The sequence below is a fragment of the Neofelis nebulosa genome, chromosome 13, assembly GCF_028018385.1.
Source record: "Neofelis nebulosa isolate mNeoNeb1 chromosome 13, mNeoNeb1.pri, whole genome shotgun sequence".
NCBI lineage: Eukaryota > Metazoa > Chordata > Mammalia > Carnivora > Felidae > Neofelis > Neofelis nebulosa.
Genome location: NC_080794.1, coordinates 72,162,180 through 72,189,398, shown reverse-complemented (window position 1 = coordinate 72,189,398; position 27,219 = coordinate 72,162,180). Strand labels below are relative to the sequence as shown.

General features: G+C 37.2%; 1 protein-coding gene across 6 annotated transcripts in view; it reads right to left on the bottom strand.

Annotated features, from left to right (window-relative positions):
* The window catches only part of ADD3 (adducin 3), a 125,670-nt gene that overhangs the window by 27,206 nt on the left and 71,245 nt on the right, over positions 1-27,219 (bottom strand). For 5 of the 6 annotated variants that reach the window (XM_058697725.1, XM_058697727.1, XM_058697724.1 and 2 more), the window contains exon 2: positions 2,430-2,653. In XM_058697725.1, coding sequence (XP_058553708.1) covers positions 2,430-2,624 — 195 coding nt within the window. In that variant the 5' untranslated portion in view covers positions 2,625-2,653. Of the gene's footprint in view, positions 1-2,429; positions 2,654-26,307; positions 26,549-27,219 lie in introns of those variants that run through there. The other variant, XM_058697726.1, reaches the window with a different exon arrangement.

The following is a 27,219-nucleotide window of genomic DNA, read 5'->3' as shown; positions in this document are numbered from 1 at the left end:
GCCCAGATGGATTTCACACCTGCTATGAACCGGTTATTCCTCTGTACCCCTAACTCCCCCCTTTTAGAACAGGAATGTTCAGTAGCAGTTATCTTTGCTTGCCCTACCACTGGCTGTGTGTGTGTGTGTGTGTGTGTGTGTGTGTGTGTGTGTGTGGGCGGGGGGGCAGATTTAGTTCTTTAGTTCTCAGGTGTACAGATTGAGAGGACCTGTACTTAAGGAATCACACCTGAGGGGCACCATCTGTAGCTGGACCAGAATTAGATGATGAGATTCTGGATTCAAGCAAATATTATAATGAGCTGAAGCTTTTGCAGGAGTGTTAGGAGACAGTGAGTGCATTTTGCATGTGGGAGCAAGGTAAATAAATTGTGGCAGACTTCAATGCTTTTCAACTAAATTGTGGTCAGAGAGGGGACAAGTCTCCCTTCAAAAGGTGGATCTTAATTCCTCTCTCCTTCTTCAGCTCCTGTATGAGCTGAACTTAGTGACTCACTTCTAACTATAGATATGGTGGAAGTGATGGGTGTTTAGGGCCTGAGATCAGGTCATAAAATGCACTGCAGACTCCTCTTGGTTCTCTCCCAGATACTTGCTCTGGAGGAGAACATTCAAACAGTCTCAGGTAAAGGTCCACATGGCAAGGAACTGTGGTCCTTGGCCAACAGCCATGTGGCTTTTCCATTGGGAAAAGATGGTGACCCATCTCAAGGGCAGAAATCTGCAGGCCAGTCAGGTCTTCAGGTGACAGTAGCCATGGATGATGTCTTGACTGCAACTTTGTGAGAGACCTTGAGCCAGAAACACTTAACTAAGCTGCTCCTGAATTCCTCACCCATAGAAACAATGAGGTAATAAAAGCTTGCTGTTTTAAGTTGCTAAATTTTGGGGTAGTTTGTTATTTAGCAATGGATACTAATGCAGGTCGCCAGGGATCATTTCTTTGTTGAAAGGTTTGTTGTATTAAAAGAAATTTGAAAACCACTGCCCCAAAACATGGCAGGAAGACAAAATTTATGTCTTTTCTAAGTCTTTCACAAATGAGATTTTAAATTCACTAGCAAAGATCTAGGGAAAAAAATGGTCAAACCACAATTCTTTTAAATCTTCTTTGTTCCTCTCTGGGCTGAAAATTACCATTCTTGCCATGTGAAGATGGAAATGACAATCTATATGCCTTGCTTTTCCCATTATTTCATTAAGTTCCCTAAGGCATAAATACAATTGGTAATTCCAGCCAATTTACAAATGGAAATTTTTTTAGGTATAAAAAAATTAGATCTGCTCGAAGTTATGCTGTCTTTATTTAATGGGGAAATTAAAACGAAAACCCTGGCATAGAAATGCAGCTCAGTACTTTTTACTTTTAAACTTTACAGTTAAAACTGGTCCTCTTTGGAACACTTCCCAGAGAAATCTCAATATTTAACAACTTTGAACAAAACCTGAACTTCATCTCATTCTCTGTTACTTTATACTATCTGTTACTGTAATCATTTGGTTAATAAGTTAGCCCTCAAAAGTGGAGTGAGTTTCTTTAGAAGAGGAAATATATCTATTTTGATCCAAATAATTAATGTGTCCTTCAAGGGCACAACAAAAATGATTTACCAGGGCCACCTTAGGCAGTTCTATGCCTTAGTGCTTAACTTAGTACCTAAGTTGGAAGCCTAATTAACCCTAACACGGGCCTCATGTGTCTATGTTTGCTGAACTCTACCTTAAGGGGTCTGTGATCTTCATTATGCATAAAGTTACTAATTCATTTTGCATGTTAAATCAAGGTATTCTCTCTCATTTTCCATCACTGATATGTGACCGTTGCAATTCCACTAAGGGCTTGTAAGAAAACAAATCACTTTAATGTGATTTACAAAGTCTGAATATTACTGTGCAGACAAAATTTTCAGCTTCAGTTTATAATCCACTTTTAGTGTAGTTAGTTTGGTACGTGTGCATCTATGTGTGCCTGCATTAGGTGTATGTCACATTAGGCTGCCAGATCACACATCACTGCAGAAGCTTGAAGTCTTCCTCTGTTGCTCTGAGTGTCAGGGTGCACAAAGAAAGGAAATATGTTTCTTGGCTCTTGACAATTCAGTCATGCCTTTCTTTTTTACACAGATACTCACTCTGAGTTGGGAATCCTAGCTCGGCCCCATCTTTTGTCCTCCTTTAATGAAGCGTTACACTCAGAAATCACACAAAGAAAACTTACACCACCAAGACAACACTAGTTTGTTATTAAAGCTTTGCAAATTAAATCTGTAAATGAGGTGTTCATTTTACCTCTGAAAGCCTGGGGGCAACTAGTAGTCACTCTGCCTTCACCCATCTATTGTGAGCGTACTTTAAGGTACCTCCTACCTCCCTGTATCAAGGTCTCCAGAGAGAAGAAAAATTATAGCCTTCTGATTATTTCAACTCACAGGACTTTGCAAGATCTGAGTAACTCGTTTCCTCTGCTCCATCATGTTGAAGTCTTGCCGTAGATCAGGAGACATGTTCCTCTCCCGAATGTATTCTGGGTCATTCTCATTGATGCGGTCAAAATATCTCTCTTTGTGAGGCATGCTGGGGGGAGGAGGAGTAGTGACCACACCTTGGCTGGCATCTGAACTCATGCTTCAAGTCGAAGGACTCCCTTTGTTACCTGCATTAATAAACACAAAGGAGGACATTCATGATAAGTTCATTATTAAATTCAGATTTTATGGAGGTCAAACAGAACTTTTTTTTTTTTTTGCCCAGAGGCTAACAGTGGCAGCTTTCTTTAAAAAGTAGCTTCTCAAAAAATATTAGAACAATTTCTTATTAAAGTAAAAATATCTTTGATTATAATGCTAAATTGGAAATTGATAGTTTCAGAAGTAACGAAAACTTGTGGTTCAATTATGTCATCAACTGCTAACTGAATTTTTAGAGGGAGCAACTATCAAAATCTCCGAAGTAAGATATCACATCTAGGATTGCCTGGGTGGCTCAGTGGGTTAAGCGTCTGACTTCCGCTCAGGTCACGATCTCACCGTTTGAGCCCTGTGTTGGGCAGGTTCAGTTCAGAAACTGGGCCCGCTTTGGATTCTGTCTCTCTGCCCCTCTCCAGCTCGTGCTCGTTTTCTCTCTCTCCCTCAAAAGTAAATAAAGCTTAAAAAAAAAAAAATCACATCTACATTTGATCTTAGCCAAAAGGCCAAGAAGTGATAGAAAAAAAAAATCACATCTATAATAGCAAAATTTCCACAATTAGTGAGTACTGTCACTAGAGCTTCTCTTTTCTCTTATTCACACATTTTTTTTTTATTTTAGACCAAACTTTGGCCATACTTAATGACCACTACATTTTATAGTGAATGTAATTTATTAACATGAGAGAAACACAGCTATAAGTTTTTCAAATGATTCAACTTCCTAGAGGAAATGTAGGAATTATTCAGGTTGCCAGACTAAATAACTTCAGCACATAGTGCTACAAATCCAAGTAAGAAACAGCAAAAAGTTATTCAGAAACCATAAGAATACCTGATTCACTTAATTATCAGGATAATCACACTTTTCTAGATAGATCCAGGAGGGAGAAAGTCAAGGCCACTTTCCTCTTAGGGATCTATATCTCTAATAAAGACCAGAGATATCTGGTCTCATCTTTAAAACACAGTAACAACCAGGGAGATTACTATATTTGTCTCTAATAATAGTCTTCTCTGATAGAATTCATCTCTAAAGTTACCTTGGTGCAACTTAGACCAAGCAAACTAATTATAAGACATTAAAAATTCTTGCACCAGATGACATGATACTATATAAAGAAAACCCTAAAGACTCCACCAAAAAAACTACTAGAACTGATAAAAAGAATTGAGTAAGGTCACAGGATACAAAGTCAATGTACAGAAATCTGTTGCATTTCTATACACTAATAATGAAGCAGCAGAACATTAAGAAAACAACTACCTTCACAATTGTATGAGAAATAATAAGATGCCTTGGAATAAACTTAACCAAAAAGGTGAGAAACCTCTGAAAACTATAAAATACTAATGAAAGAAATTGAAAACGACACAAAGCAATGGAAAGACATCCCGCTCATAGATTGGAAGAACAAATATTGTTAAAATGCCCATATGACCTAAGGTAATCTATAGGTTTAGTGCAATCTCTATCAAAACACCAACTGCATTTTCCACAGAACTAGAACAAACAATCTTAAAATTTGTATGGAACCACAAAAGACTCCAAATAGTCAAAGCAATTCTGAAAAGTTAAACAAAACAAGGCATCACAATTCCCAGACTTCAAGTGATAACATAAAGCTGTAGTAATAAAAACAGTATGGTACTGACACAAAAATAAACACATAGATCAATGGAAAAGAGCAGAAAGCCCAGAAATAAACTTGCAATTTAATGGTCAGGTCAATTAATCTTTAACAAAGGAGGCAATAATATGCAATTAGAAAGAGTCTCTTCAACAAATGGTATTGGGAAAACTGGGTAGCAACATGCACAAGAATGAAACTGGACCATTTTCTTACACCATACACAAAATAAACTCAAATGCATAGAGGACCTAAATGTCAGACCTAAAACCATAAAAATCCAGAAGAGGGCACAGGCAGTAATTTTTCTGACATCAGCTGTAACAACATCTTTCTAAATATGTCTCCTGAGGCAAGAGAAACAAAAGCAAAAATAAACTATTGGAATTACATCAAAATAAAAAGTTTCTGCACAGCAAAAGAACCTACAAAAAATAAAAGACAACCTACTGAATGGGAGAAGATATTTGCAAATGACATATTTGATAAAGTGTTAGTATCCAAAATATATGAAGAACTTACAGATCTCAACACCCCAAAACCCCAATAACCCAAGTAAAAATAGGCAGAAGACATGCTGAACAGACATTTCTTCAAAGAAAACATCCAGATGGCCAACAGACACATGAAAAGATGCTCAACATCACTCATCATCAGAGAAATGCAAATAGAAACTACAATGAGATATCATATCACACCTGTCAGAATGGCTAAAATAAAAAATTCAAAAGACAAGCGTTGGCGAGGATGTGGAGAAAAAGGAACCCTTGTGCAGTGTTGGTGGGAATGCAAACTGGTGCAGCCACTGTGGAAGACAGTATGGAGGTTCCTCAAAAAATTGAAAACAGAACTACCCATTGATCCAGTAATTACACTACTACTGGGTATTTACTCTAAGAATGTGAAAACATCAACTTGAAGGAATATGTGTATCCCTATGTTTATTGCAGCATTATTTACAATAGCCAAATTATAGAAGCAGCTTAAGTGTTGTTCGTCAAAAGATGAATGGGTAAAGATGTCACACACACACACACAAACACACACACACACACACACACACACACACACACACACACACCTGCAACAACATGAATGCAACTAGAAAGTATAATGCTAAATGAAATAAGCCGGTGAGAGAAAGACAAATATCATATGATTTCACTCATACGTGGAATTTAAGAAAGAAAACAAATGAACAAAGGGGGAAAAAAAAAAGAGAGAGAGAGACAAACCAAAAAAGAGACTCTTAAATATAGAGAACAGATGGTCACCAGAAGGGAGGTTGGTTGGGGGATGGGTGAAATAGGTGAAAAGGATGAGAGTACACTTATCTTGATAAGTACTAATATAGAACTGTTGAATATATGTTAACTCTACTGGAATTAAATTTTAATAAATAAATAAAGTAAAAAAATCTTGTATTAATTCTGGTCTGAGAAATGTAAACTACTATATACTAATTTGGATGTAAATTTTAAAAAATAAAAAAATAAAGTTAAATTACAAAGTTAAAAAAATGTAAACTAGTTTGTTAACAATAATTTTTGTAAAACATGTTAAAACTTTGTTAGCTTCTATTTGACAACATCACTCTACAACATTCTAGAAGTTTGAATTACTTTCGTGTACTACACAAAAAATTCATGAAATAGGATTAAGTCACTTTATGTCATATCACTTTAGTAAAAATCTTATTTTGTGACTAGAAAGCAACTAATCAGGAAAGAAAATGTAAAAATGAGCTTTTATATAAGTGAGTCTTCCAGGTCCTAAATCATTAATTTAAAAATTGAGAGAAAACATGCAATGAACAATGAATATGTGATGATCAAATAAATGGACCTTCACAGGATAAAGGGGCTAGGTTTTTTTTGTTTTGTTTTGTTACAACATCCACTATTAATAGAATGACTCTGGTCATGTGATATTCTTCAGAAATTAGGTTTCGCGGTACTGTTATTAGCTTGGCTTACAAACATAGTATTTCTCATCACCTTGCTATTACCCAAAAAAGTGGTGCAACAGAGCACCAACTCTAAGAAACTTCTTTTTTTCATATCCAATGGGTTTTTTATCAGTAGTCCAGAAGTGTAACCAATCTTTGGAACCTCGTACTCTTAGAAGTTATTTATAATAGGTCCATCTGAGCTCCTTAAAACAGTTTATTGCTAACACAAAGGAATTTTAAGGAGTACTTAAAATCTAGTTACGTAACAGTTTACTCAAGTAAAAAGAACAGTTAGAATATGAAGCCCCGACAAAATACTGTAAAAAAGCAGTTAATGGATAGTGTTCAGATTTCAGCAGCACTAGTCTTTGTAAGCCAGAAGACACAACAAATGAAATATTTCAACTGTTGGCTTTGTTATGGAACTTTAAAAAAATTGTGGTCAGATCGGTTTAAATATGATTGTTCTCTATGAAGTATTTTCACTTGAATATGGTTAAAATATTCTAGAACTTTAGCTGGTTATTAGACTAAAAAACTTTTAATTACATTCTAAAAATTTCTTGTAATTCTTTCAAGCAAAAAGCAGAATGGTGCAGAGTACTGGACTGAGGATAGACCAGGTTTCAAGTCTTTGCATTTCCATCAACTGTTGTATGACCTTATAATAGCTATTGTTAATCGTTAGAGAGAAGCTGATAGCTTCTTTTAAATGCTATGATGACCCATTACTAAAGAAACAACTTGTAATTGTTAGAAAATCTCTAGCTGTTATGAATACTAAGCCATATATAGAGTTGAATTATTATACTGTACACCTGAAACTAATGTAACATTGTGTCAACTACACTCAAGAAATTAAAAAAAAAACCACAACTATCAGTTACTGAGCTCTTACTATGTGCTAGCCACTGAACTTTACATACATTATTTACTTCTCTTAAAAAAATTTTTTTTTAATGTTTATTTATTTAGAGAGGGAGAGAGAGTACGAACAAGGGAGAGGCAGAGAGAGGGAGAGAGAGAATCCCAACAGGCTCCACGCTGTCAGAGCAGAGCCCAACGTGGGGCCTGAACTCACAAACCATGAGATCATCACCTGAGCCGAAATCAAGAGTCAGACGCTTAACAGACTGAGCCACCCAGGCACCCCAAAGAGTACAGTTATCTTGATGAACAAATGTATAGAACTGTTGAATCATATTGTACACTTGAAACTAATATAACATTGTATGTTAACTACACTTGAATTAAAAAAAAAAAAATAGGGTTGGTTAATTTTAAAGAGAAGGAGCCCTGGAACTGAATTGTTTCCCATATCCCCTAGAAGCAGAAATATTTATGCTTAGTTTAGTTGTTCAGGATTAAGAAAAACTAGAATCTCTCCCTACATTCTATTTTTAATTTTTTGAGGAACCTCCATACTGTTTTCCACACTGGCTGCATCAGTTTGCATTCCACCAACAATGCATGAGACACAATGCATGAGACAACAATGCACAATTTTCCCCCCTTCCTCACTAACACTTGTTATTTTTTGTGGGTTTGTTTGACTTTAGTCATTCTGACAGGTGTAAAGTGACATCTAACTGTGGTTTTAATCAACCAATCCTTTATTTACTCATATTTATTTATTTTTGAGAGAGAGAGAGAGAGAGAGAGAGAGAGACCACGCAGGAGGGGCAGAGAGAGAGAGGGGAGGGACAGAGGATCCGAAGCAGGCTCTATGCTGACAACAGCAAGCCCAACGTGGGGCCCAAACCCATGAATCGTGAGGTCATGACCTGAGCCAAAGTTGGACATTCAACCAAGTGACCCACCTAGGCATCCCTAAATCAATCCTATTTTTAATGTTGCACATACACAGGCATGCTTTCTAGTACTTCGGAGCAATAGAAACCAGTACGAACTCTATTAGGGGAAAAATATTGGTCTTCTAAGAGGATTCTTTTAATTCAAAATGATGCAGAAAAACAGATTTTTTTAAAAAGTAACATCATAAAACATTGTCAACACTATGGGTTTTCCTCTGGCTGTGCAGATTAGAAACAAGATATCAGGCATAAACAAAAATTCCGGTTTAAAAATCTTATCTAAATATTTATGCAGTAACCACCCAACATGTATATTTAAAGAAATTTAGGTTTAAGGCACAAATAGATGAAATACTCTAGAATGATGGATTTCAAACTCTAAAAATGGCAATCCACAATAAAAAATACATTTTATATTGTAATCACATACAAATACATGAGATATTTAGCTGAAATAAATTTGTGATACTTTCTCTATGTAGTACATTCTGGTATTTTCTATTTTAATCTTTTTCATTAAAAAATTGGTCAAATAGATTCGTGTTCTACTAATGGGTTATGACCCACCGTTTGAAAAACACTGCTCCAGAAACTCTAAGTTATGGTCAAATGGGAAACACAAGGAAAAGAAGTGCGTGTGTGTATTTGAGACGGGGAGGGAGGAAATGAATATACGCTAGAGATGGGAGGGAGTTGGAAATGATTCTTTGATATTAAAAAAAATGGCAGTAAGATCCTAGTGATTTGGGTGATAATTAAATTGTCCTCCATTTGGGCACTTAGAAAATGCCATCTATATTACTCAATGTCCATTTGTTTTTCACTTTTTCTTGACTCTTAGCTACTTCTAGTTCAATTTTCCAGATCTCTTTGCTTATGTTTGTAGTCCTCACAATGGCAGGGGACTCCATAAGTGGTGGCTGACTTGAATTATTTTACTGTATCACAACTCCTCCCAAAGCAATCTGGTTTGTATTAGTTCTAGGCTGGGAATGGTCAAAACAATCTTATGAAAAATTATTATAAAAAGTCTTTCCAAACTTAATTCTTGGCAGTTTTAACAGCTTTCTCTAGAACATAAGCAAAAAAGATGGCTGTACTTTCAAGTACCAGGCCTATTGTTCCATATTTAAAACAAAAATCAAAGATATGCCAAGATTTCAAGGCAGCATATTTGGTTAAAACAACAGCAGCAACAACAACAACACACACTGGTTTATGGAGTTAGAGTTTTTCTTAATGAAATTTACTGTAAAATTGGGAAGGTGTTTACAGTTTTAGAAAACAACTTGGACCCTGCGCAAACTATAACAAGCCACATCCTCAGATCAACCAGTGAAGTTTTCTTCATTTTAAATTCTAAAAGGCATGAACTACTTACTTTCAACTGCTAGCCAAGATTTTACATACAACTGACATGAAAATCAACAGACTTGGAAAAACCAAACTACACATAGATAAAAGTCAAGAAAAAAAAAGAAAAAAAAAAAAAAAACCAACAATGGGCACTGAATAGCACCAAGTAATACAGATGATATTTTCTAAGTGCCCCAATGGAAGATTTAATTATCCCACAAAGCACTAGGGTCTTATTGCTATAATGGCTATTGACTCTATGAGAGTTCTCTTGGAATATTTCAGATGAGATTCAAGGATCACAATTTACAGATGCGAGGAAACTATACTCAGAAGTGTTGAGTGACTTTTCTAAAGCTACAACGCTCAAGTATTAGATATTACTATAAAATCATAATAATGATATATATTAGCACTACCAAGCCATTCACAGATTGTTCATGGTCAAAATCTACTCTTTCAGTGAAATGTATGGAGAAAAACAGGCCTATCACATACATTTTATGCAGGCGTTTTATAAACACCATTGACAGTGAGGAACAGGCTATAAGTAAGGGCTAAAAATTTTAGTGCTTGTGAACAGACTGAAATGTATGATGTCCATCTAGCATGCGCAGAAAAGCAGATGTACAAACTGTCCAGTTGTTTAGTGGTAATCTGCTTAAATACACGAGGAACACCTTTTCTATAAATAACGAGACTTTTAAAGATTAAGATGTATCCACCAACATATAACACCAATAAGTCAAAGAAGTGCCTTTCACTTAATTCTTTGAAGGTTTTGAAGCCAAATTAAAAGGATATCTGGTCCAAATCTCTTGTTTTCGAGATTAGATAACTAATGAAAGAAGTCTTCATAAAGAGATGTGCCCAAGAGCATACACTAAGCATCACCAGGGTGATCTACATTCTCCTAGTCCAGAGCTCTTTCCACGATACAATATTGCTTCCTCATAATTTGTCACCCTGTATCTTGGTCTTCTCTATCAGTATTTTGGAAGCCAGATACATAAGATGCATAAAGACAAGGAGTATCAGAAGCTATGCTGATCAAGTATCTTCATGAGATAGGCAAAGATGAATGGTACCATAAAATATCATGGAACATTCAACACAATTTTGAGTTCCAAACAAAAAGGAACAAAATGCAGAGGAAAGGCCTTTAAACTGGCTCAAATTCATATGAAGACACTGCCACATGGGCATTGATCAATATTTTGGAACTTCTAACTGTTAACCTAACAGATGAATACTATGTCTTACTTGGAGGTTATCAAAATGACACTGGTTGTGCCCTGGGTAACTAACAATAAATGTTGTTCAAGTTTACACTTTCACCCCTACAGTTAATTAATTTAGCATCAATTTTGAAAGAGTTGAGGGCCTTTGACTATTTATAATGAAATAAATTAACTTCCAAAAACAGATTATCCTGGCAATATACCCACTTTACAGATAAGAACTCTGAGGTTTAATAATTTGCCTCAGATTACCAATTGTTCTTTACCAAGTATGTAATTATTTATGGTTACAGATCTTAGTAGGTATGAAAGAGTTGACAAAAAAAAAAAAAAAAAAAAAGATGGAATGACTCAAAATACTGTCATTTCCTAGAAGTATATACAGCTATTACAACCTTGATTACAGCCTTTCCTTACTGTGGTGCCTGAAAATACATTATAGGATCACAATATTTACCACCAAAACAGAAATGATAAATGCTCTGAAAGTAGTAAAGTCTCGTATGACTATCAAATTGGTATAAATGTAGAAACTTAACTCTCTCTGGCCTATTGCCAGAATCTTTTCAAATGACTTCTGTTGAGTATACTTTAAAATACAACTATAAATTCTAAACTTTAATGTAAGTCAGAAAACAATGAATCGACAACTGATTAGTAAAAAATACTATTAATCTAAGCCTTAGTTAAAATCGAAACTTAAAAAGTCAATGAAAACAACAAACAACAAAATAAACTGGTAATGGTTAACAACAACCCATCATGTTGCTAAGTGTCCTTAATGGAATTTGATAGCTGGCTCAGTGTTTATTAACAAAAAACAACCCCCCCCCCCACACAGATAAAAGAAAACTATCAATTGGAGGGCACAGTTTTGAGAATGTTACGGTTTCAAACTGTGTTTTATAAAGAAAAATAATACACTAATTAAGATAAATTATTTTAGCAAACATGAAAAATACATCCTGTGCTGGTACAACTGCACAGGTAGTTATGTTTTAAAGTTATGTTTAAACTTTGACGACATCTAGGTGAAGAGCATTAAGTGTGAAAATTCTAAGCAGGGTGCTAGGTCAAAATTCAGCAGGGTGAGCCAAAGACTAAAAGTATTCAACCACTGGACAAAGCAAAGGATGAATCTAACCTCTTTCTCACTAAAGTACCAATACTTGATGAATATTTTATTGATCAGTATTACCTGTTGCAAGGAACAGTGAACCAGGCTCCCATATTGAAAGGCTGGGATTGGGGAAAAGAGGGGCAGATACTTGCTTAGACATTGGCAGGGTGAGAAAAAAAAAATCTTTCATTATAAATAGATCAAATTTACCAAATGTAACGGCCATGCAAGAGGCAGGGTTACAAATGTGAAAATATATATGAAAAGTTCAGATGAAGTGTATTGTCTTAAAGTCTAAACTCAACCATTATCTAGATTTAGTTCAGATTGTACCCAACATCAATTATTTGGAAAAGCAAATATGAAACTGACTTTTTAAAATTTTTATTGAAACAAATTTTTGAGAGAAAGGGCGGGGGGAGGGAGGGAGGGAGGGGGGGAGAGCGAGAGCATCTTAAGCAGGCTCCATGCCTAGCATGGAGCCCCGACGTGGGGCTTGATCTCACAACCGTGAGATCATGACCTGAGCTGAAATGAAGAGTCAGTCGCTGAACTGACTGAGCCACCCAGGCACCCGAAACTGATTTTTAAATAAATAAATACATAGCCTTATAAAATGGTAAGTAAAACAATCAATCACAGAGAGGTGATCCCTCAAATATTTTGCAAAATCCAAAAACACATGGCCTTAGTGCCTTTACTCTCTTTTCTACGAAAGTTGATGAATGTTCTGTATATATTCCCTCAGTCATCGTTTGTCTTTAACACGGAACTTTTGGAAATGATTGGGGGAAAAAAACAAAAGGATTTTTTTCTTCTCCTAAGACAAAGTTGACAGAGACTAGTGGATTGATTACTCGAATGTACCTCTCAGACATTTAAGTTTCTGTTATTGAGTCCCCTGGTATCAGTGAAATTTTTAAAACTGTGATCTAGGAAACTATCCAGAACTTGACAGCTCATGATGAATGAGAGGTTTTAAAAAGTGGAATCACTGAAGATTGTGATTTTTTTTAAAAAAAAAGATTCATTGCTCTCAATTTCTGGAGATACCTTAAATGTTTGGCTCTTACTGTATGGTAGTCCTTCTGGGCAAAAAGTTTCTTTTCTTTCTTTCTTTCTTTTTTTTTTTTTTTTAAGAAACATCAACTCTCACATACTTCATAAACTGAAGTGTATTTATTTGTGCAGCACTGAGCTCGAAAAATTTAAAGCCCTTGCTTTTGACATTCTCTTGAGACAATGTCTGAAGTCAAATTTACTCTTACCTAATACTGTACATCTATCTAGAAACCTCAGGAAACTTTCCAAAGTGAATATCAGAATGCAAGTAATATGGAAAACTTAACTCCCTCAAATTCCAATCTTACATCTACTTGTTTCTCAAGGATTCTGAACTCAAGAAATTCTAGTTCTTCATTCTGAAGAAATGCAAACAATCCTACAAAACTCATTATTAAACATGAGTTGAGTTTGGGGTGCCTGGGTGGGTCAGTCGGTTAAGCATCCGACTTCAGCTCAGGTCATGACCTCACGGTCTGTGAGTTCGAGCCCTGCGTCGGCTTCTGTGCTGACAGCTCAGAGCCTGAAGCCTGCTTCGGATTCTGTGTCTCCCTTCTCACGCCTCTCTTTCTCTCAAAAGTAAATAAACATTTTTAAAAAATTAAGAAAAAAATGAGTTTGCAAAACAATCACCCAAAAGTCTAGTCTAGAAAACTGATTTGTTACTGTGGACAATACTTCTAATGGTCCATTCCTAATGGAGCCACAGTGACCAGTGAGAAATAGGAGGGGGCCTGGAAGGCACACACACAAAAGGCAAAGTTCTTTATTTTAAAAACTGAAGGCAAAAATATATATATAAACAGTTAAAGAATACAGGGTATGCATAAGTCCCAAGAGTTCATCCTGATCTACTATTTCAGGCATCCCAACTAAAGAATTTTGGCTGTTATGATTATAACATATAAAATACAGCTGCAAAAGTCAATCCAAAAGCTGTAGGTAACTCAATACATTGTCACTGCAAGGGAGTCTGATTTGAAGGAGTTCCTACCTTCAGATTTTGGCTAGTAAGGAGGATTTCAAGATCATCACAGCTCCATCTGTTTTCCTTCTACGGAAAGTCTACTAGTGAGCCACGAAAATGAAATTTATTAAGCATAGGTAATAGTACTTGAAAATCACTTTCAAAAATAATTTGGTCATAACTTGCCATTTTAGAAATCTGATAATTGTTATGGCAGTCCATGAAAAGAGATGTTCATCAATGTCAGCAACTGCTTTTGTAAAAAAAGAAAAAAATCTATTTTGTGAAACTAGATTTTTCTTTTCTTCTTTTTAAAGCTTTTTTTTCCCCCTGAGAGAGAGCGTGTGCGCACACAAGCAGGGGATAGGCAGAGAGAGGGGGACAGAGGATTCCAAGTGGGATCTGTACTGACAGCAGTGAGCCCAATGTGGGGCTCAGACTCATGAACCACAAGATCATGACATGAGCCGAAGTTGGACGCTCAACCAAGTCACCCAGGTGCCCCAAAACTAACTTTTCTCAAATGAACCATCCTTTAGATCTAAAGATCAACTTTACATACTGTACTGGGTTGAAGGTGTCCCCCCAAATTCACATAATTACTTCAGAATGTGACTTGACTTGAAAATAGGGCCTTAATTTGTAATCAAATTAAGATGAAGTCATACTGGATTAGGGCAGGCCCTAAACCCAAGGACTAACGTCTTTACAAAAGTGAGAGAGATGTGGACACAGACACAGAGGAGACAGAGGAGACACAGGGAAAAAAGCTAGATGATGGAGGCAGAGGTTAAAAGTATGCTGTACAAGCTTGAGACACCTGCCAGCACCAAAAGATAGGAGAAGCACATGACAGGTTTTCCCTCAGAGCCCCCAGAAGAAACCAACCTTGCTGACACACTGAGTTTGGACTTCTGGACTCAAGAACTGTAAGAGAATACATTTTTGTTGTTTTCAGCCACTCATTTTGTGGTACTTTGTTATGGTAGTTCTAGAAAACAAATACGCTGTTCCAATGGAATTTCCATCTTGATAATAATACCCATTTTAAGGAGACAATTGACCATCGCAACAATGTGGACAGATAGCCAGACACCTTTGCAGAATCCAAGTTATCTCCTTAGAAATAACAGAAATCAAAACAGCAACACGAATGACATTCGATATAAGTTAAGGGCGAGGCAACACAGTTATCTTCACAGCCAGCGGCATGACTTCTGCAAACTGCAATTTCAGACTGAGAAACAATGTTTCCAAGAAAATCTGAAGCCAAGAACATATGAATGTTTTTGTCACCTCAGAAGCTGAACAGAAATTTCTTTGTGAAAAAAAAAAAAAAAGATTCACAATGAATGTGTAATACGAAACAGTATTAACACAGTTATCAAACTATAAAAGATTACAGTTTGATGGAATTTTTTTTTTTTCATTTAACCAAAGACGGACTTAAAAAGCACTTGTTCGGATTAGCAGGTTTCTTGCCATGCCTACATACATGCTGTGCTTCTGCCCATCTCCCCACATGAGGGACCACTGACCCCTAACCTGCAGATTCGGCATCGTGCCATAGGCTCTGGATCCCTAGGATTACAAAAATCCGTAAGAAACTAGTTAAGCAGCTCATCAAGTATAATCTTGCTGCTGCTGCTTCCGCTCTGTTGTTTGACTTTCACTTGAGCAATACTTTTCAAACTCTCTCAGCCCTCTACTCACTATAAAAGGCAGCCTATAACTCTTTCTCGTTTCTGTCAGGTAACTCCAAATATTTTCAAAATTGGACCTAAAGTTGCTACCCCAGGTCTCCGTCTTAGACCCTCTGTTTTCTCTCGTTCCCTGAGGTCACCTGATAGCTCGCATCTTGGCTCATAGGGGATTTCTGATGCCATGCAGAGGTCACTGGTATTGATTCCCCATCTAGCCTTCTCTCAATTATCAAAACACCCTGCCCCTATGCTCTGCCTATGTGCCAGGGTTTGGCATCTACTGTTGAATCGACAGTCCACACACCTGGGTTCTTTCCCACTGTCTGTTGCTAGGGTTCTGCCCTGTTCTCAAGGATCCACCTAGATTCCAAATCCTAGTCAGGCATGTTCGGCCACTCCAACTCCATCCCTCACACTATCCTTTTTAGTAACTTAGCTTGTGTATATTTTCATTAAGCAAATTACATCAGAATTTTCAAAAATGCCATTTTTGATGAAAATGTTTTTACGCAAAGAGAGGGGTAAGGGCTAGTAGTTAACATTTCTTGACCATCTAATGTCTAATTTGCTTTAAGAACGTAGCTTGTTTTGGGGCATCTGGGCGGCTCAGTCGGTTAAGTGTCCGACTTTGCTTCGGTCATGATCTCACCGTTCACAGGTTCAAGCCCCACAGCGGGCTCTGTGCTGACAACTCGGAGCCTGGAGCCTGCTTCGGATTCTGTGTCTACTCCTCTCTCTGCCCCTCCCTCACTCGCCCTCTCTCTCAAAAATAAACAAACACTAAAAGAAATTAAAGAAAAAAAAGAATGTAGCATGTTTTAACTCTTTTAATCCCCATAATAACCCTAGAAAGGTAGGTGCTATTCCCATATTCATTTCACAGACTAAGAGCAGAGAGAAGTTACTTATCCAAGGTCACACAAGAGTATGTGTGAGTGGCAATATGGAGATATGAATTCAAGGAGACTGGCTCCAGAACCTCCGTTCTTAACCACTGTGCTATTTGTTTTTTAAAAATTTTTAATATTTTTATTCATTTTTGAGAAAGAGACAGAGTGCTAGCAGGGGAGGGACACAGAGAGGGAGGGAGACACAAAATCAAGAGCAGGCTTCAGGCTCTGGGCTGTCAGCACAGAGCTGGATGTGGGACTCGAACCCACAAACTGTGAGATCATAACCCGAGTTGAAGTCGGATGCTTAACCGACTGAGCCACCCAGGCACCCCTTACTGTGCTGTACTGTGTCTCTACCTTTCACGATTCCATCCCTCCCCTTAATCCCCAATGATGTTTTACAATTTTTAGTCATTTCAAATTTATACCCATTAAGATCCTTTGGTAAATGTTTCCAACTCCTCTCTTACCCCAGGCCCCACCTCTAAGCGAACCACCTATATGAACACCATATCTAGGTCCCTACCTCTAATATGAATTCTTTGGCAAAATATATATTTTCATAGATTTTTCCTACCACAAAGTTTACCTGAACATGAAAGCAGGTGGTACAGGACCTGACACCGAGGAATTACATTATTAAGTCAATAATAAATAAGCAAAATTCCTGGTCATTCACCAAGTTTAATCTTCCACCAAGTGTAATATCACTACAACTATAATTGTAAGCTTTAGGAAGGAAAGGTAGTTGTGGGTGAGTCCTTTGGATCCTAATACCTAGATTATATATGCCCCATTATTTCATCTAGAACTGTTTGGACATTTATTATCATTTAAAGAGGTCTAGGTTCTGACCAAGTACAATGTAAGATTTAGCCTTGAAAAGTCAAGGGCACCCAGCTGGCACAGTTGAAGGAGTGTGTGGCTCTTGATCTCAGGGTCGTGAGCTTAAGCCCCATGTCGGGTGTAGAGACTACTTAAATAAAACTTTAGAAAGGTAGGCTTAGTTGATATGAATAAGAACCTTGAAAATGTATGTATACCTTTTGATATTTTATGACAACTAATTCATATATGAGAAAAGAGATGGAGATTCTTTTCTGACATTGAGACAATGGGAAGAGAAAAATGATGTAAGTCTCTAACCCACAGCTGAAACCTTCCGTCTTAATAAAAACTAAGAACATCTGAAAGAAGACTTAAAAAGTCTAATGTCAAATTCAGGAAAAAAGAGGAAGCATTAAATGAATCCATCATTTAATTTATGGAGGAAAATTTAACAAAGAGAACAGACATGCAGATTTTTAAAGGATGCAAAATACCTTTGTAAGGATAGCAGAGAAACAAAACATTTATAAACCCAAATAACAACTGTCCCAAGAAATAAATATTGCCCTTCCTTAATATTACCTAATTAGAACCAAAATAAACAGCATCTTTAAAACTTAAAGGTGTTAGAGCTTAATAGGACATAAAATATTATTACATCTCATTCCACCCCCTCAATTCTCCATATGATGAAAGAGGTCCCCAAAAGAATGTGACTTCTCAATGTGTCCCTCAATTTATTTCACTTGAGACTTTTCACATTACCTAGACTCACCTTATCTGTTCTCAGATACATAGAACATATACATGTAAAGATCATATGACCTAAGAAAAGATTTAAAATACAAACTGCAGTAAAACATCCCTTTAAAGGCTTGGCAATAAACTAATTTCAGAAGCTACTATGCATTGGAGCACCTGGGTGGCTCAGTCGGTTAAGCGTGCTGTTGATTTCGGCTCAGGTCAAGATCTCATGGCTCTTGAGATTGAGCCCCGTGTCCAGCTCTGCGCTGTGTGGAGCCTGCTCGGGATTCTCTCTCTCCCTGCCCCTCCCCTGCTCACGTGTGCATGTTCTCTCTGTCATAATAAATAAACATTAAAAAAGAAGCTACTATGCATTAAATGTTAACTTTTAAGAAAAAGAAAAGTCACCTGATGCCTCAAGCTCCCATTTCTTGATTTTAAGTAGTTTGTAGGTTAAGTATTCAGGGTTAACAACACACAAAACACATTTTTGGTGTATTTTCATAAGAATTTAGAACCATTTATACCATTTTTTAAAATAACAAGAATGCTGCTTTTTCAAGTTTTCCTCGTAATTCACTAGAGAGAATAAACTTTATGACGCAGCTTTTTGTGCGTACTCACACATGCCTGAAGGGTCCACTTAAGTTGCTTGTTATATTTTAAATTCAGGCTTGGAGTAGGATTCTTGTTTTTCTGAGGCTCACAAAGACCAGACTCAGCTTAGTTCTATAGTGCCTATTTAGCTGGACTTAAAGCCGACATCAAGTACTTTATTGTCAAATAAAAAGCAATCTTCATGGAGCTTAGCAACTTAAGTAGCTCTCCAGAGTTTGTTAAATATTTTGTTTCTACTTTCGATCTCTATTGTCAAGGAAGGGTTCTGTAGAGTTGTAAAGTGCCAGAAAGTGTTTTTTTTTTAAATATGAAATTTATTGTCAAATTGGTTTCCATACAACACCCAGTGCTCATCCCAACAGGTGCCCTCCTCAATACCCATCACCCGCCCTCCCCTCCCTCCCACCCCCCATCAACCCTCAGTTTGTTCTCAGTTTTTAAGAGTCTATTTTAAACATCTAAAAGGTAGTATGGACACTATAACCCTTAGGGTTCATGGTTACAACTGAGAAACACAAAGCTACCTACTGTAATTTTCCAAAAACACAATTTTCTGGGGTGCCTGGGTGGCTCAGTCAGTTAAGCATCTGACTTCGGTTCAGGTCATGATCTCATGGTTTGTGGGTTCGAGCCTTGTGTCCAGCTCTGTGCTAATAGCTCGGAGCCTGGAGCCTGCTTTGGATTCTGTGTCTCTCTCTCAGCCACTCCCCTGCTAGCTAGCTCTCTCTCTCTTAAAAATAAATAAACATTAAAAAATTAACTTCAAAAACTCTGCAAGTTTCTTAGTCCCTCCTTCAAGGAAAAAAAAAAAAAAACAACCCACCTTGGATTCCTATCTTTAAGAAATACTTAGGAATCAGCCTGGGGGGTGGGAGGAGTTCTAAAATTCGGGCTCTGAAAGGAGGATGGAAAAGATTTCCAAGTTTATCCCTCACAGACTTAGAGGAAAATGAGGACTTTCCCAAACAGAAGGCTTTTCCCTGATTAATGCTTTGCTCACATTATTTCTTATATGCTAGGACTGTTTTCCCCTCTAGTCTCCATCCATCCAACTTTTTTTTTTTTTTAATGTTTATCTTTGAGAAAGAGAGAGAGACAGAGAAAAGCAGAGTGAGAGGGGGACACAGGATCCAAAGTGGGTTCTACGTTGAGAGCAGATAGCCCGATGCGGGGTTCAAACTCATGAACCACAAGATCACACCTGAGCTGAAATTGGACACTTAACCGACTGAATCACCAAGTGCCACCATCCATTCAACTCTTAATCCATACTTTGAGGTCTTACTCAAAAGTCAACGCCTTCCATGATGGCTTTCCCAATCTCTTCCATCAGAATTAAGAATTAGCCTTCCTCAGCTCCCACCCCAGTACTGCTTCCAAAACAATTTTTTCAGAGTCTGTGTTGCCTTTAAATTATTTGAGTAGGTCTGTCTAGCCCAGTAACTGGGTCAACATCTTTTTCCTTTCTTTACTGTCTGCTTACAGTTATACAATAAAGGTTTATTAAACTGAGTGAGGGGAGTAGGACTATTGAATCATAATATCCCATTCTCTACTTCTTTTAGAATAAACTAGGGCAGAGAATTTAGAGCAACCCTAGAAAACTGGGCTAATCATGGTTTGTTCAGAATGGCCAGCTACCCAAGATGGTTGAGGTAATGAATATTGTGACCTGAATATGAAATGTCTTAAGCTGACTGAAAAGTAATCACAAAAAGAATGACGATATAAAAAGAACAATTTAAAAAAATCTGTATTTTTCTCCTGGATTTTGAGACTAGGTACAAGTGATGGTACAAAAATGTCATCTTAAAGTAAAAAACAAAAACAAAAACAAAAACTACTGATCCAATCCATCAGCAAACACTAACTCAGCTGTTAGGTAAAGTCTACAAGGAAATATAAGGCACAGGTCTAGGTCCTGCCTTTAAGGACTTTTCAGCTTAATCACAGAAAGAACTAAAACATGACTACATGGTAAGATAACGGAGAGTAGAAACCAGTTTATGACAACTGTCAAAAGAAAAATATAAAATACCCAAGAGTTGTTAAGAATTGCTGTTAAACAGAATTTTGGGTTAAGACAGTAAAGGAAGATTGAAATGAAAGGTAAGGTCTGATTTTCTTCACGTATAAAGTGAGGTGGTTATAAAATTATTTTAAATACAAGTATCCAAAATTGAATGAGATCTATCTCATAAGAGGGTTTGACATTTCATGAGAGAAATGAGTTTGAGGCTTTTTCTTTATACCAGCTTCTTGGTGTGGCTTCCAAAACTCAAAATGGGCCTTTAAGTGGACATTTTTCATACCTGAAAGATATATACGAAACTATTAAATTTATTCTCGTTTTTTTTGGGCAGGAACTGAGTAAACCTGCAGAAAGCTCATCACCGTTATTAACACATTTTTCTCTTCTTTGTTCTTTTTAACTGTCACGGCTTTTATGCCCAGCAGTTACTGATGGTAAAATGCATTCTGAAGCCCGGCCAAAAGTTTTTTTTTTTTTTTTTTTTTTTTTAGGGTGACATGCAAAACAAAGCAAATATTGGCTTAGTTATGACACTTGTTGTTCTAATACATTAATAGCCTATTGTTCACTGTGGTTGTCTCAACAAGATAATACATTGAAAAACAGCGTTTCCTGATAGGAAGTGAATTCCCACTGTGTGTCACAGGACCCCAGCCAAAAGCTGGGCTCCGAAGAAGAAACAGCAGTCCCTTCTTGGATTGCATAACGACCAGAGTAACGATTAGATTTTTTTTCTCCTCTTTTACACACACACACACACACACACACACACACACACACACACACTTAAAATGGTTTTCTGCTTCAGCTCAAACTATAATCTATTTGACTGACTGTGCTATCATAGGATTGTTTTTCTAAAATGATTGTGAATGTTTTAGACAAAGCTGTTCAACATCCTGTAGACAGCAGTATCCTGTATATTTCCAACTATAGAGAATTTCCTTAGTCGTAAATGTCACAATGGATGGGGTAACTTGACAAAGAAGGTATCAGGATGTGTCATCAAGACACAGTGTGACCATTTTCAAGGTTAGTGTCATACAAGCACTAGATGAAATCATAATATATGAGGTACAATAATTACAACAGGTTTTTGTAGATCAGGTACATTTAGCTAGGCAAAAACTGAGGCTAAATTAGTCCAACCACCGTTGCTGTCTTTTGTTTAGAGTCTGATTGGTGAGAAACCGACGTCACTAGCAGATCCACACACAGGAGAGTGTGCCCTCCACGGTAGATGACACTGTCCAAACAAGACATTAAAGCCCCCTTGTTTTCATCTATTTTCACAAACTTTGAAGAACTTCCTCTGTCCCAGTTATACTTAACCAGTGGATACTAGAAAATTCTAACAATGGAGAAAATAAGAAGGTCGTCATTTTAATAGATTCCAGCGAGGCTGTCTCTGTCATTTCGGTACTTTCACCACTTAACACAGTAGGCGGCCCTCGATACATTTTGCTGAACTGAACCATATGTCAAACAACTGATATGAAAATGACCACAGAATACCAATAGGATTTATGTAGCACTGCTTACATAATAAATAACATCTCTGGTTTTAGAGAAGGATACTTATTCAAGGTATAGGAAGGCTATACCTAGGCTAAACCAGCATACAAACACACACAGACTCCCCCGACCTCTGCGCTGAGAAAATGCCTTTTATCTTCTTGTTGTTATTAAACAAATCAAACAATGAAGTTCTTTGCCATTCTGCTTTCAGGACAGCTGTCACTTGACAGAATTACAAGAATAAAATGGTGAAACAGGCAATCCTAAATATCTTATGTGTGATGCAGCAAAAATTCCTGCTTCTGTTACTTTTTAACTTTGCTGTGTAACTTGGTAACTTTGCTGGCAGGATGATAGCGTGCAGCTCACCTCTAGGCTGCTTCCTCAGCACCAAATCAGAAAACTTTAGCTATGTTGAGCACTACTAGTTTTAGCATTCAATGAAACAAGAAGATGGATTAGAGGACTAGAATATGAAAACAATTTAGGCAAGGGGGCTAATGCCAAGTTTCAAAGCCCTGAGGATTAGCCTTGAATGGTTAGATTCACTGAAAATTACAAGGATCCATTTTAAAAACAAACATCACCTCACTCAGAATCTTCTCCTCAAGTATTCAAGTTTGATAAAAAGATCTGCTTTTTCCTGGAATGGGTTTTATACTTTTGAAATGGGCTTTTTAGAAAAGGAGAGTTTATATAAAATATAATATTCAACTTCTCTTTTTCACATTCTTAAACTTTAAAATAGCTTAGTCCATATGGTAGGTCAAATAAATTACACATCACACAATATACACAAAAGATGTTTTCAATTTAAAGACCAGAAACTTAATATAAATTGGGTTATATAGCTTAAATCAATACCCCAACAAAAATGTACATAAATACTATGGTTGGAAAGGGCATTAAAACTCATCTATTCCAATCTCTCATTTTATAGATGGCAAAACTGAGGGTTCAAGGAGATTAAGTAACCTGCCCACAATCTTACACTCAAGTTACCAGACTTTGAGCCCAATGTTATTTCATTAATCTGCTGAAAAATTACTCCCAGGACAGTTCTTACCCACTCATAAATGGCTGGGACAGAGGGGCGTACCCTTGGTGCTCTAGCCAGAGGAGAATTTGATGAAGGGATTCTCTATTTTTGCACAGCACTATCAGCCCTTTGCTATAGCACCTGGGTTCTGCCCCAAAATGGAGATAGGAGAGAGGACTGATACCATAAGTATATCTGACAGGGGACAAAGGGAACAACTTGAAAACAATCCAGATATCTATTAAAGGACGATTGGATTTATTATAGTACATCCATCCATACCCTCAAGTACTATACAGCCATTAAAAAGAATGAGACACATAATGGTATGTGTTGTATAATTTTATTTTATTTTTTAAAAAGGGCACTCATCCATAGAAATTATCTGGAAAAAGAAAGAAGTTTCCCCCCTCAGGAGTAGGGCTGAGGGATTAGGGTTGCAAAGAGACATTTTGTCATATGCCTCTTATATGGTTTCATCTTTTTACTGTACATATTTTTTAAGTTATAAAATTAACACTTTTTAAAAGTATGTTAAAGCAGAGAAGGGAACTTCTGTAGAGTCCTGGGAAACCTCTGGAGAGAGAGATAGAGATGAGGGTCTATCAATAGTAACCTGATACTCTACATCTATTCCACATGACACATTATATCCAATTCTCTAGAAAAGACTTCCCAACCCTTTTCATGTTATGGTATGTGTATTAGTTTTCACTAATATGGTATGTATGAATAAGATTTGTACAGAATACTGGAATAATCATGAGAGGATGTGAAAATAGATCATTTTTATAATTATAAAAATAATTACATAATTATTACAAGAAAAAAATAAGATGAAGTATTACTGGAGATATTAACTACCAAATTCCAAATTTTATAAGTTCCAAATAAAATCTATTTACAAAATCTCCCTATTTCAATATTTAACAACCAACTGGTTGGCAAACTTTGCTCTGGAGCAACTATAAAAAAGTCTAAGAGTAAATGTATTCTCCTAGAGTTCAAGGGGACAGTAGAGATCATCTAGTTCAGTGGACTGAAACCAACATTTTAAAAATGAAACGTAACAAAAAAATAGCAGTGTTTTCTGTGCCTTAAGGGAAACTTATTTCAGAAATTAAGTGGTGTGTATATGATTTGTGTATTGGTTCAGGATGCAAAACACAATTTGAAATTTTTTTTCTTCTTGAGGTGATGATTTATTAGCCAATTCTGCTCAGGAATAGAATCAAAATGTAAACTTCCAAAATTTCTAATATACACAGTTTATTTAAAGTAAAGCTTTAGTTTTCATGTCATTTATAAGAATGATTCTGGGTTAACATCTAAACATTTTTTTTTTTTTTAATTTTTTTTTCAACGTTTTTTATTTATTTTTGGGACAGAGAGAGACAGAGCATGAACGGGGGAGGGGCAGAGAGAGAGGGAGACACAGAATCGGAAACAGCCTCCAGGCTCCGAGCCGTCAGCCCAGAGCCCGACGCGGGGCTCGAACTCACGGACCGCGAGATCGTGACCTGGCTGAAGTCGGACGCTTAACCGACTGCGCCACCCAGGCGCCCCAACATTTTTTTTTGTCTCAATTCTAATCTAATACATCCCCTTTAGTATTGCTGGAAAAGGCATGTGTCTTTACAAAGAGAAGTGGGGTAGGTATTCTCAGCTGGAAAAGATCTTAGAGAGCTAACCCAAATTCCCAAGTTTCCCTGAAGAAAACCAGTGGGGCGCCTGGGTGGCTCAGTCAGTTAAGCTTCCGACTTCGGCTCAGGTCATGATCTCATGGTTTGTGGGTTTGAGCCCTGCTTTGGGCTCTGGGCTGACAGCTCGGAGCCTGGAGCCTGCTTCAGATTCTGTGTCTCCGTTTTCCTCTGCCCCTCCCCCATTCGCACGTGTACTCTCTCAAAAAATGAATAAACATCCAAAAATTTTTTTAAAAAAGTGAAGAAACCAGTGTCCAAAAGAAACAGCCTTTTGATTGACAGGCTAGTTTTTTTTTTTTTTCTGATACCAAGCTTCCCCTTTATTCTTACATCTTTGTGATGTTAGAAAATAGCTAAACACAATTACTACTAATTTTCAAAGAGGAAGCTAAAGCAAGGAAAGTGTACGCTTCACAAGTGTAAGTCCAAAAAGGATGACACAAGGTCACCCCGCAGGCTTTACGAAAATCTGACATTTTCAACATTCAGCTTTGATTTCAACTGAAGCAAGTTGTTCATCTTGCTTGTACTGAATGGGTGTGTCTATCCCACAAGGGTACGAGATCAACTGAACACGCACGAGAGGAAGACAACAGTCAGTGCAGAAGAGATCACGAAGCAGTCTCTCTCTCTCAATGTGCCTACTTTAGTCAGTGCATAATTAAACACTCCACAGGCATGAAAACCTAGCTACAGACGGAACCCCAGTATCTAAGGGGGGGGAGGGAGTCAGATCCATTCGCAAAGAAAAAATTGCTGAAATGTGGACCTCATTGAATAACAGCAATTCTCTCCTATAGTTCAACTTACAGTTCACGTCACAAAGTCTATAAAGAACAGAGGCACAGACAAGGCAGGGAACAGAACTTTGGGCTGCAGCCTTCCCCAACTCTTCTGACAAATACCCAACAGCAGCAGGACAAAGCATCATTATGACAGAAATAAAGGCTCTTTAGATGCTGCCTTTTTTTAATTCAATGAACCCACTCTTACACACAAAGTTCATGTCACGATGTCTCGAAATACAGTACCGCTAGATTATGCTGTTAGTGGGTCCAATAAATTCAGTGCAAACCACTACCTTCAAGCATTTTTATGTTAAATAATTAGCACATTTGGGAAACTACCAGTATTTTCCTTAAACAATCACTGTGATCCCCTAAGCAAAAACAACAACAGTTCAGTAAATTGTTTAGTAAAAAAAGAAAAAAAAGAAAAAAAAAAAAAGCAAACAAGTGAACTAGTAGGAAAAAAATTTAGCTGAGTGATAAAGCCGCAGGATCCTTCCCAAGGAGAGCACGGCATATTACCAGCAGCTAACACAAAACTAACCATCTATCTTATCTGTGCTTCCCCCTAAGCTATGCACTATCAGTTTTACAAACAGACAACCCATTACTTACAAAACAATTTGAAGTTGCTGTACATTTCTTAAGCTGGTTTTTGTGTGGCAATTCTGAAGCAATGCTGCCCTAAAAATGAACCTTGTTTTTTAAACAGTGAGATATCCACACACGGTGCGGTTAGGGCAAGGGTGGAGCCCACTCTGGGGGAAACAACACACCCAAGCAGACTTCAGTGACAGCATGTTGCACATTCCTACTGCTACCCCATTTTTCAGGGCCTCAGAATCAAAACTAATTGGTTGATGATCCTCCAAGAAATGGGGGAAAAGTTCATGTTGTAGATCAGCCTTCCTGCCACAAAATAAAATATGGGCTCATTTCTTCTTGGGGAAGAAAAGTGAAGATAAAATGCAAGGTAGATCACGCAGCTCAGCCAGCAGAATGCGAGGAGGAAGGGGACTGACTACTACAGAGGAAGTCCAACTATGCCAGCTTCTAAGTTTAGCAATAGAAGCTTCTGCATATCTCAAGGTGTTGGCAACATAGCTCACCCTAGAACTTTACTTTTGGCCTAGTTGGCCCAAACAGGGGGCCCCATCGTGAACATAAAAGCATGACCCACCCTTCTCTGTCAAGGGTCTAGTTCTCCTGGCAATGCAGAAACAATAAAAGCATTTTCTTATCCACTAACTAGCAAGAGTTGCCTTAAAAAATAAGGGATTCGATTTATAAACTTGCTTTGGTAGAATATTAACATACATAAAAGGAAGAATTATTTTGGTGAAAATCACGAATTTGCATACCAAACTTATATATATTTTGTCATCACCTACTTCTGCAAATAATTTCATAAGAGTTTTGATTTTTTCTGATTGCCAAATAAGATATCCTGTAAGATGTACACATACTGCCTAAAAACTTAGTGTTGAAAATAATTTATCAGTTATTGAAACTGTTACCAAACATCTC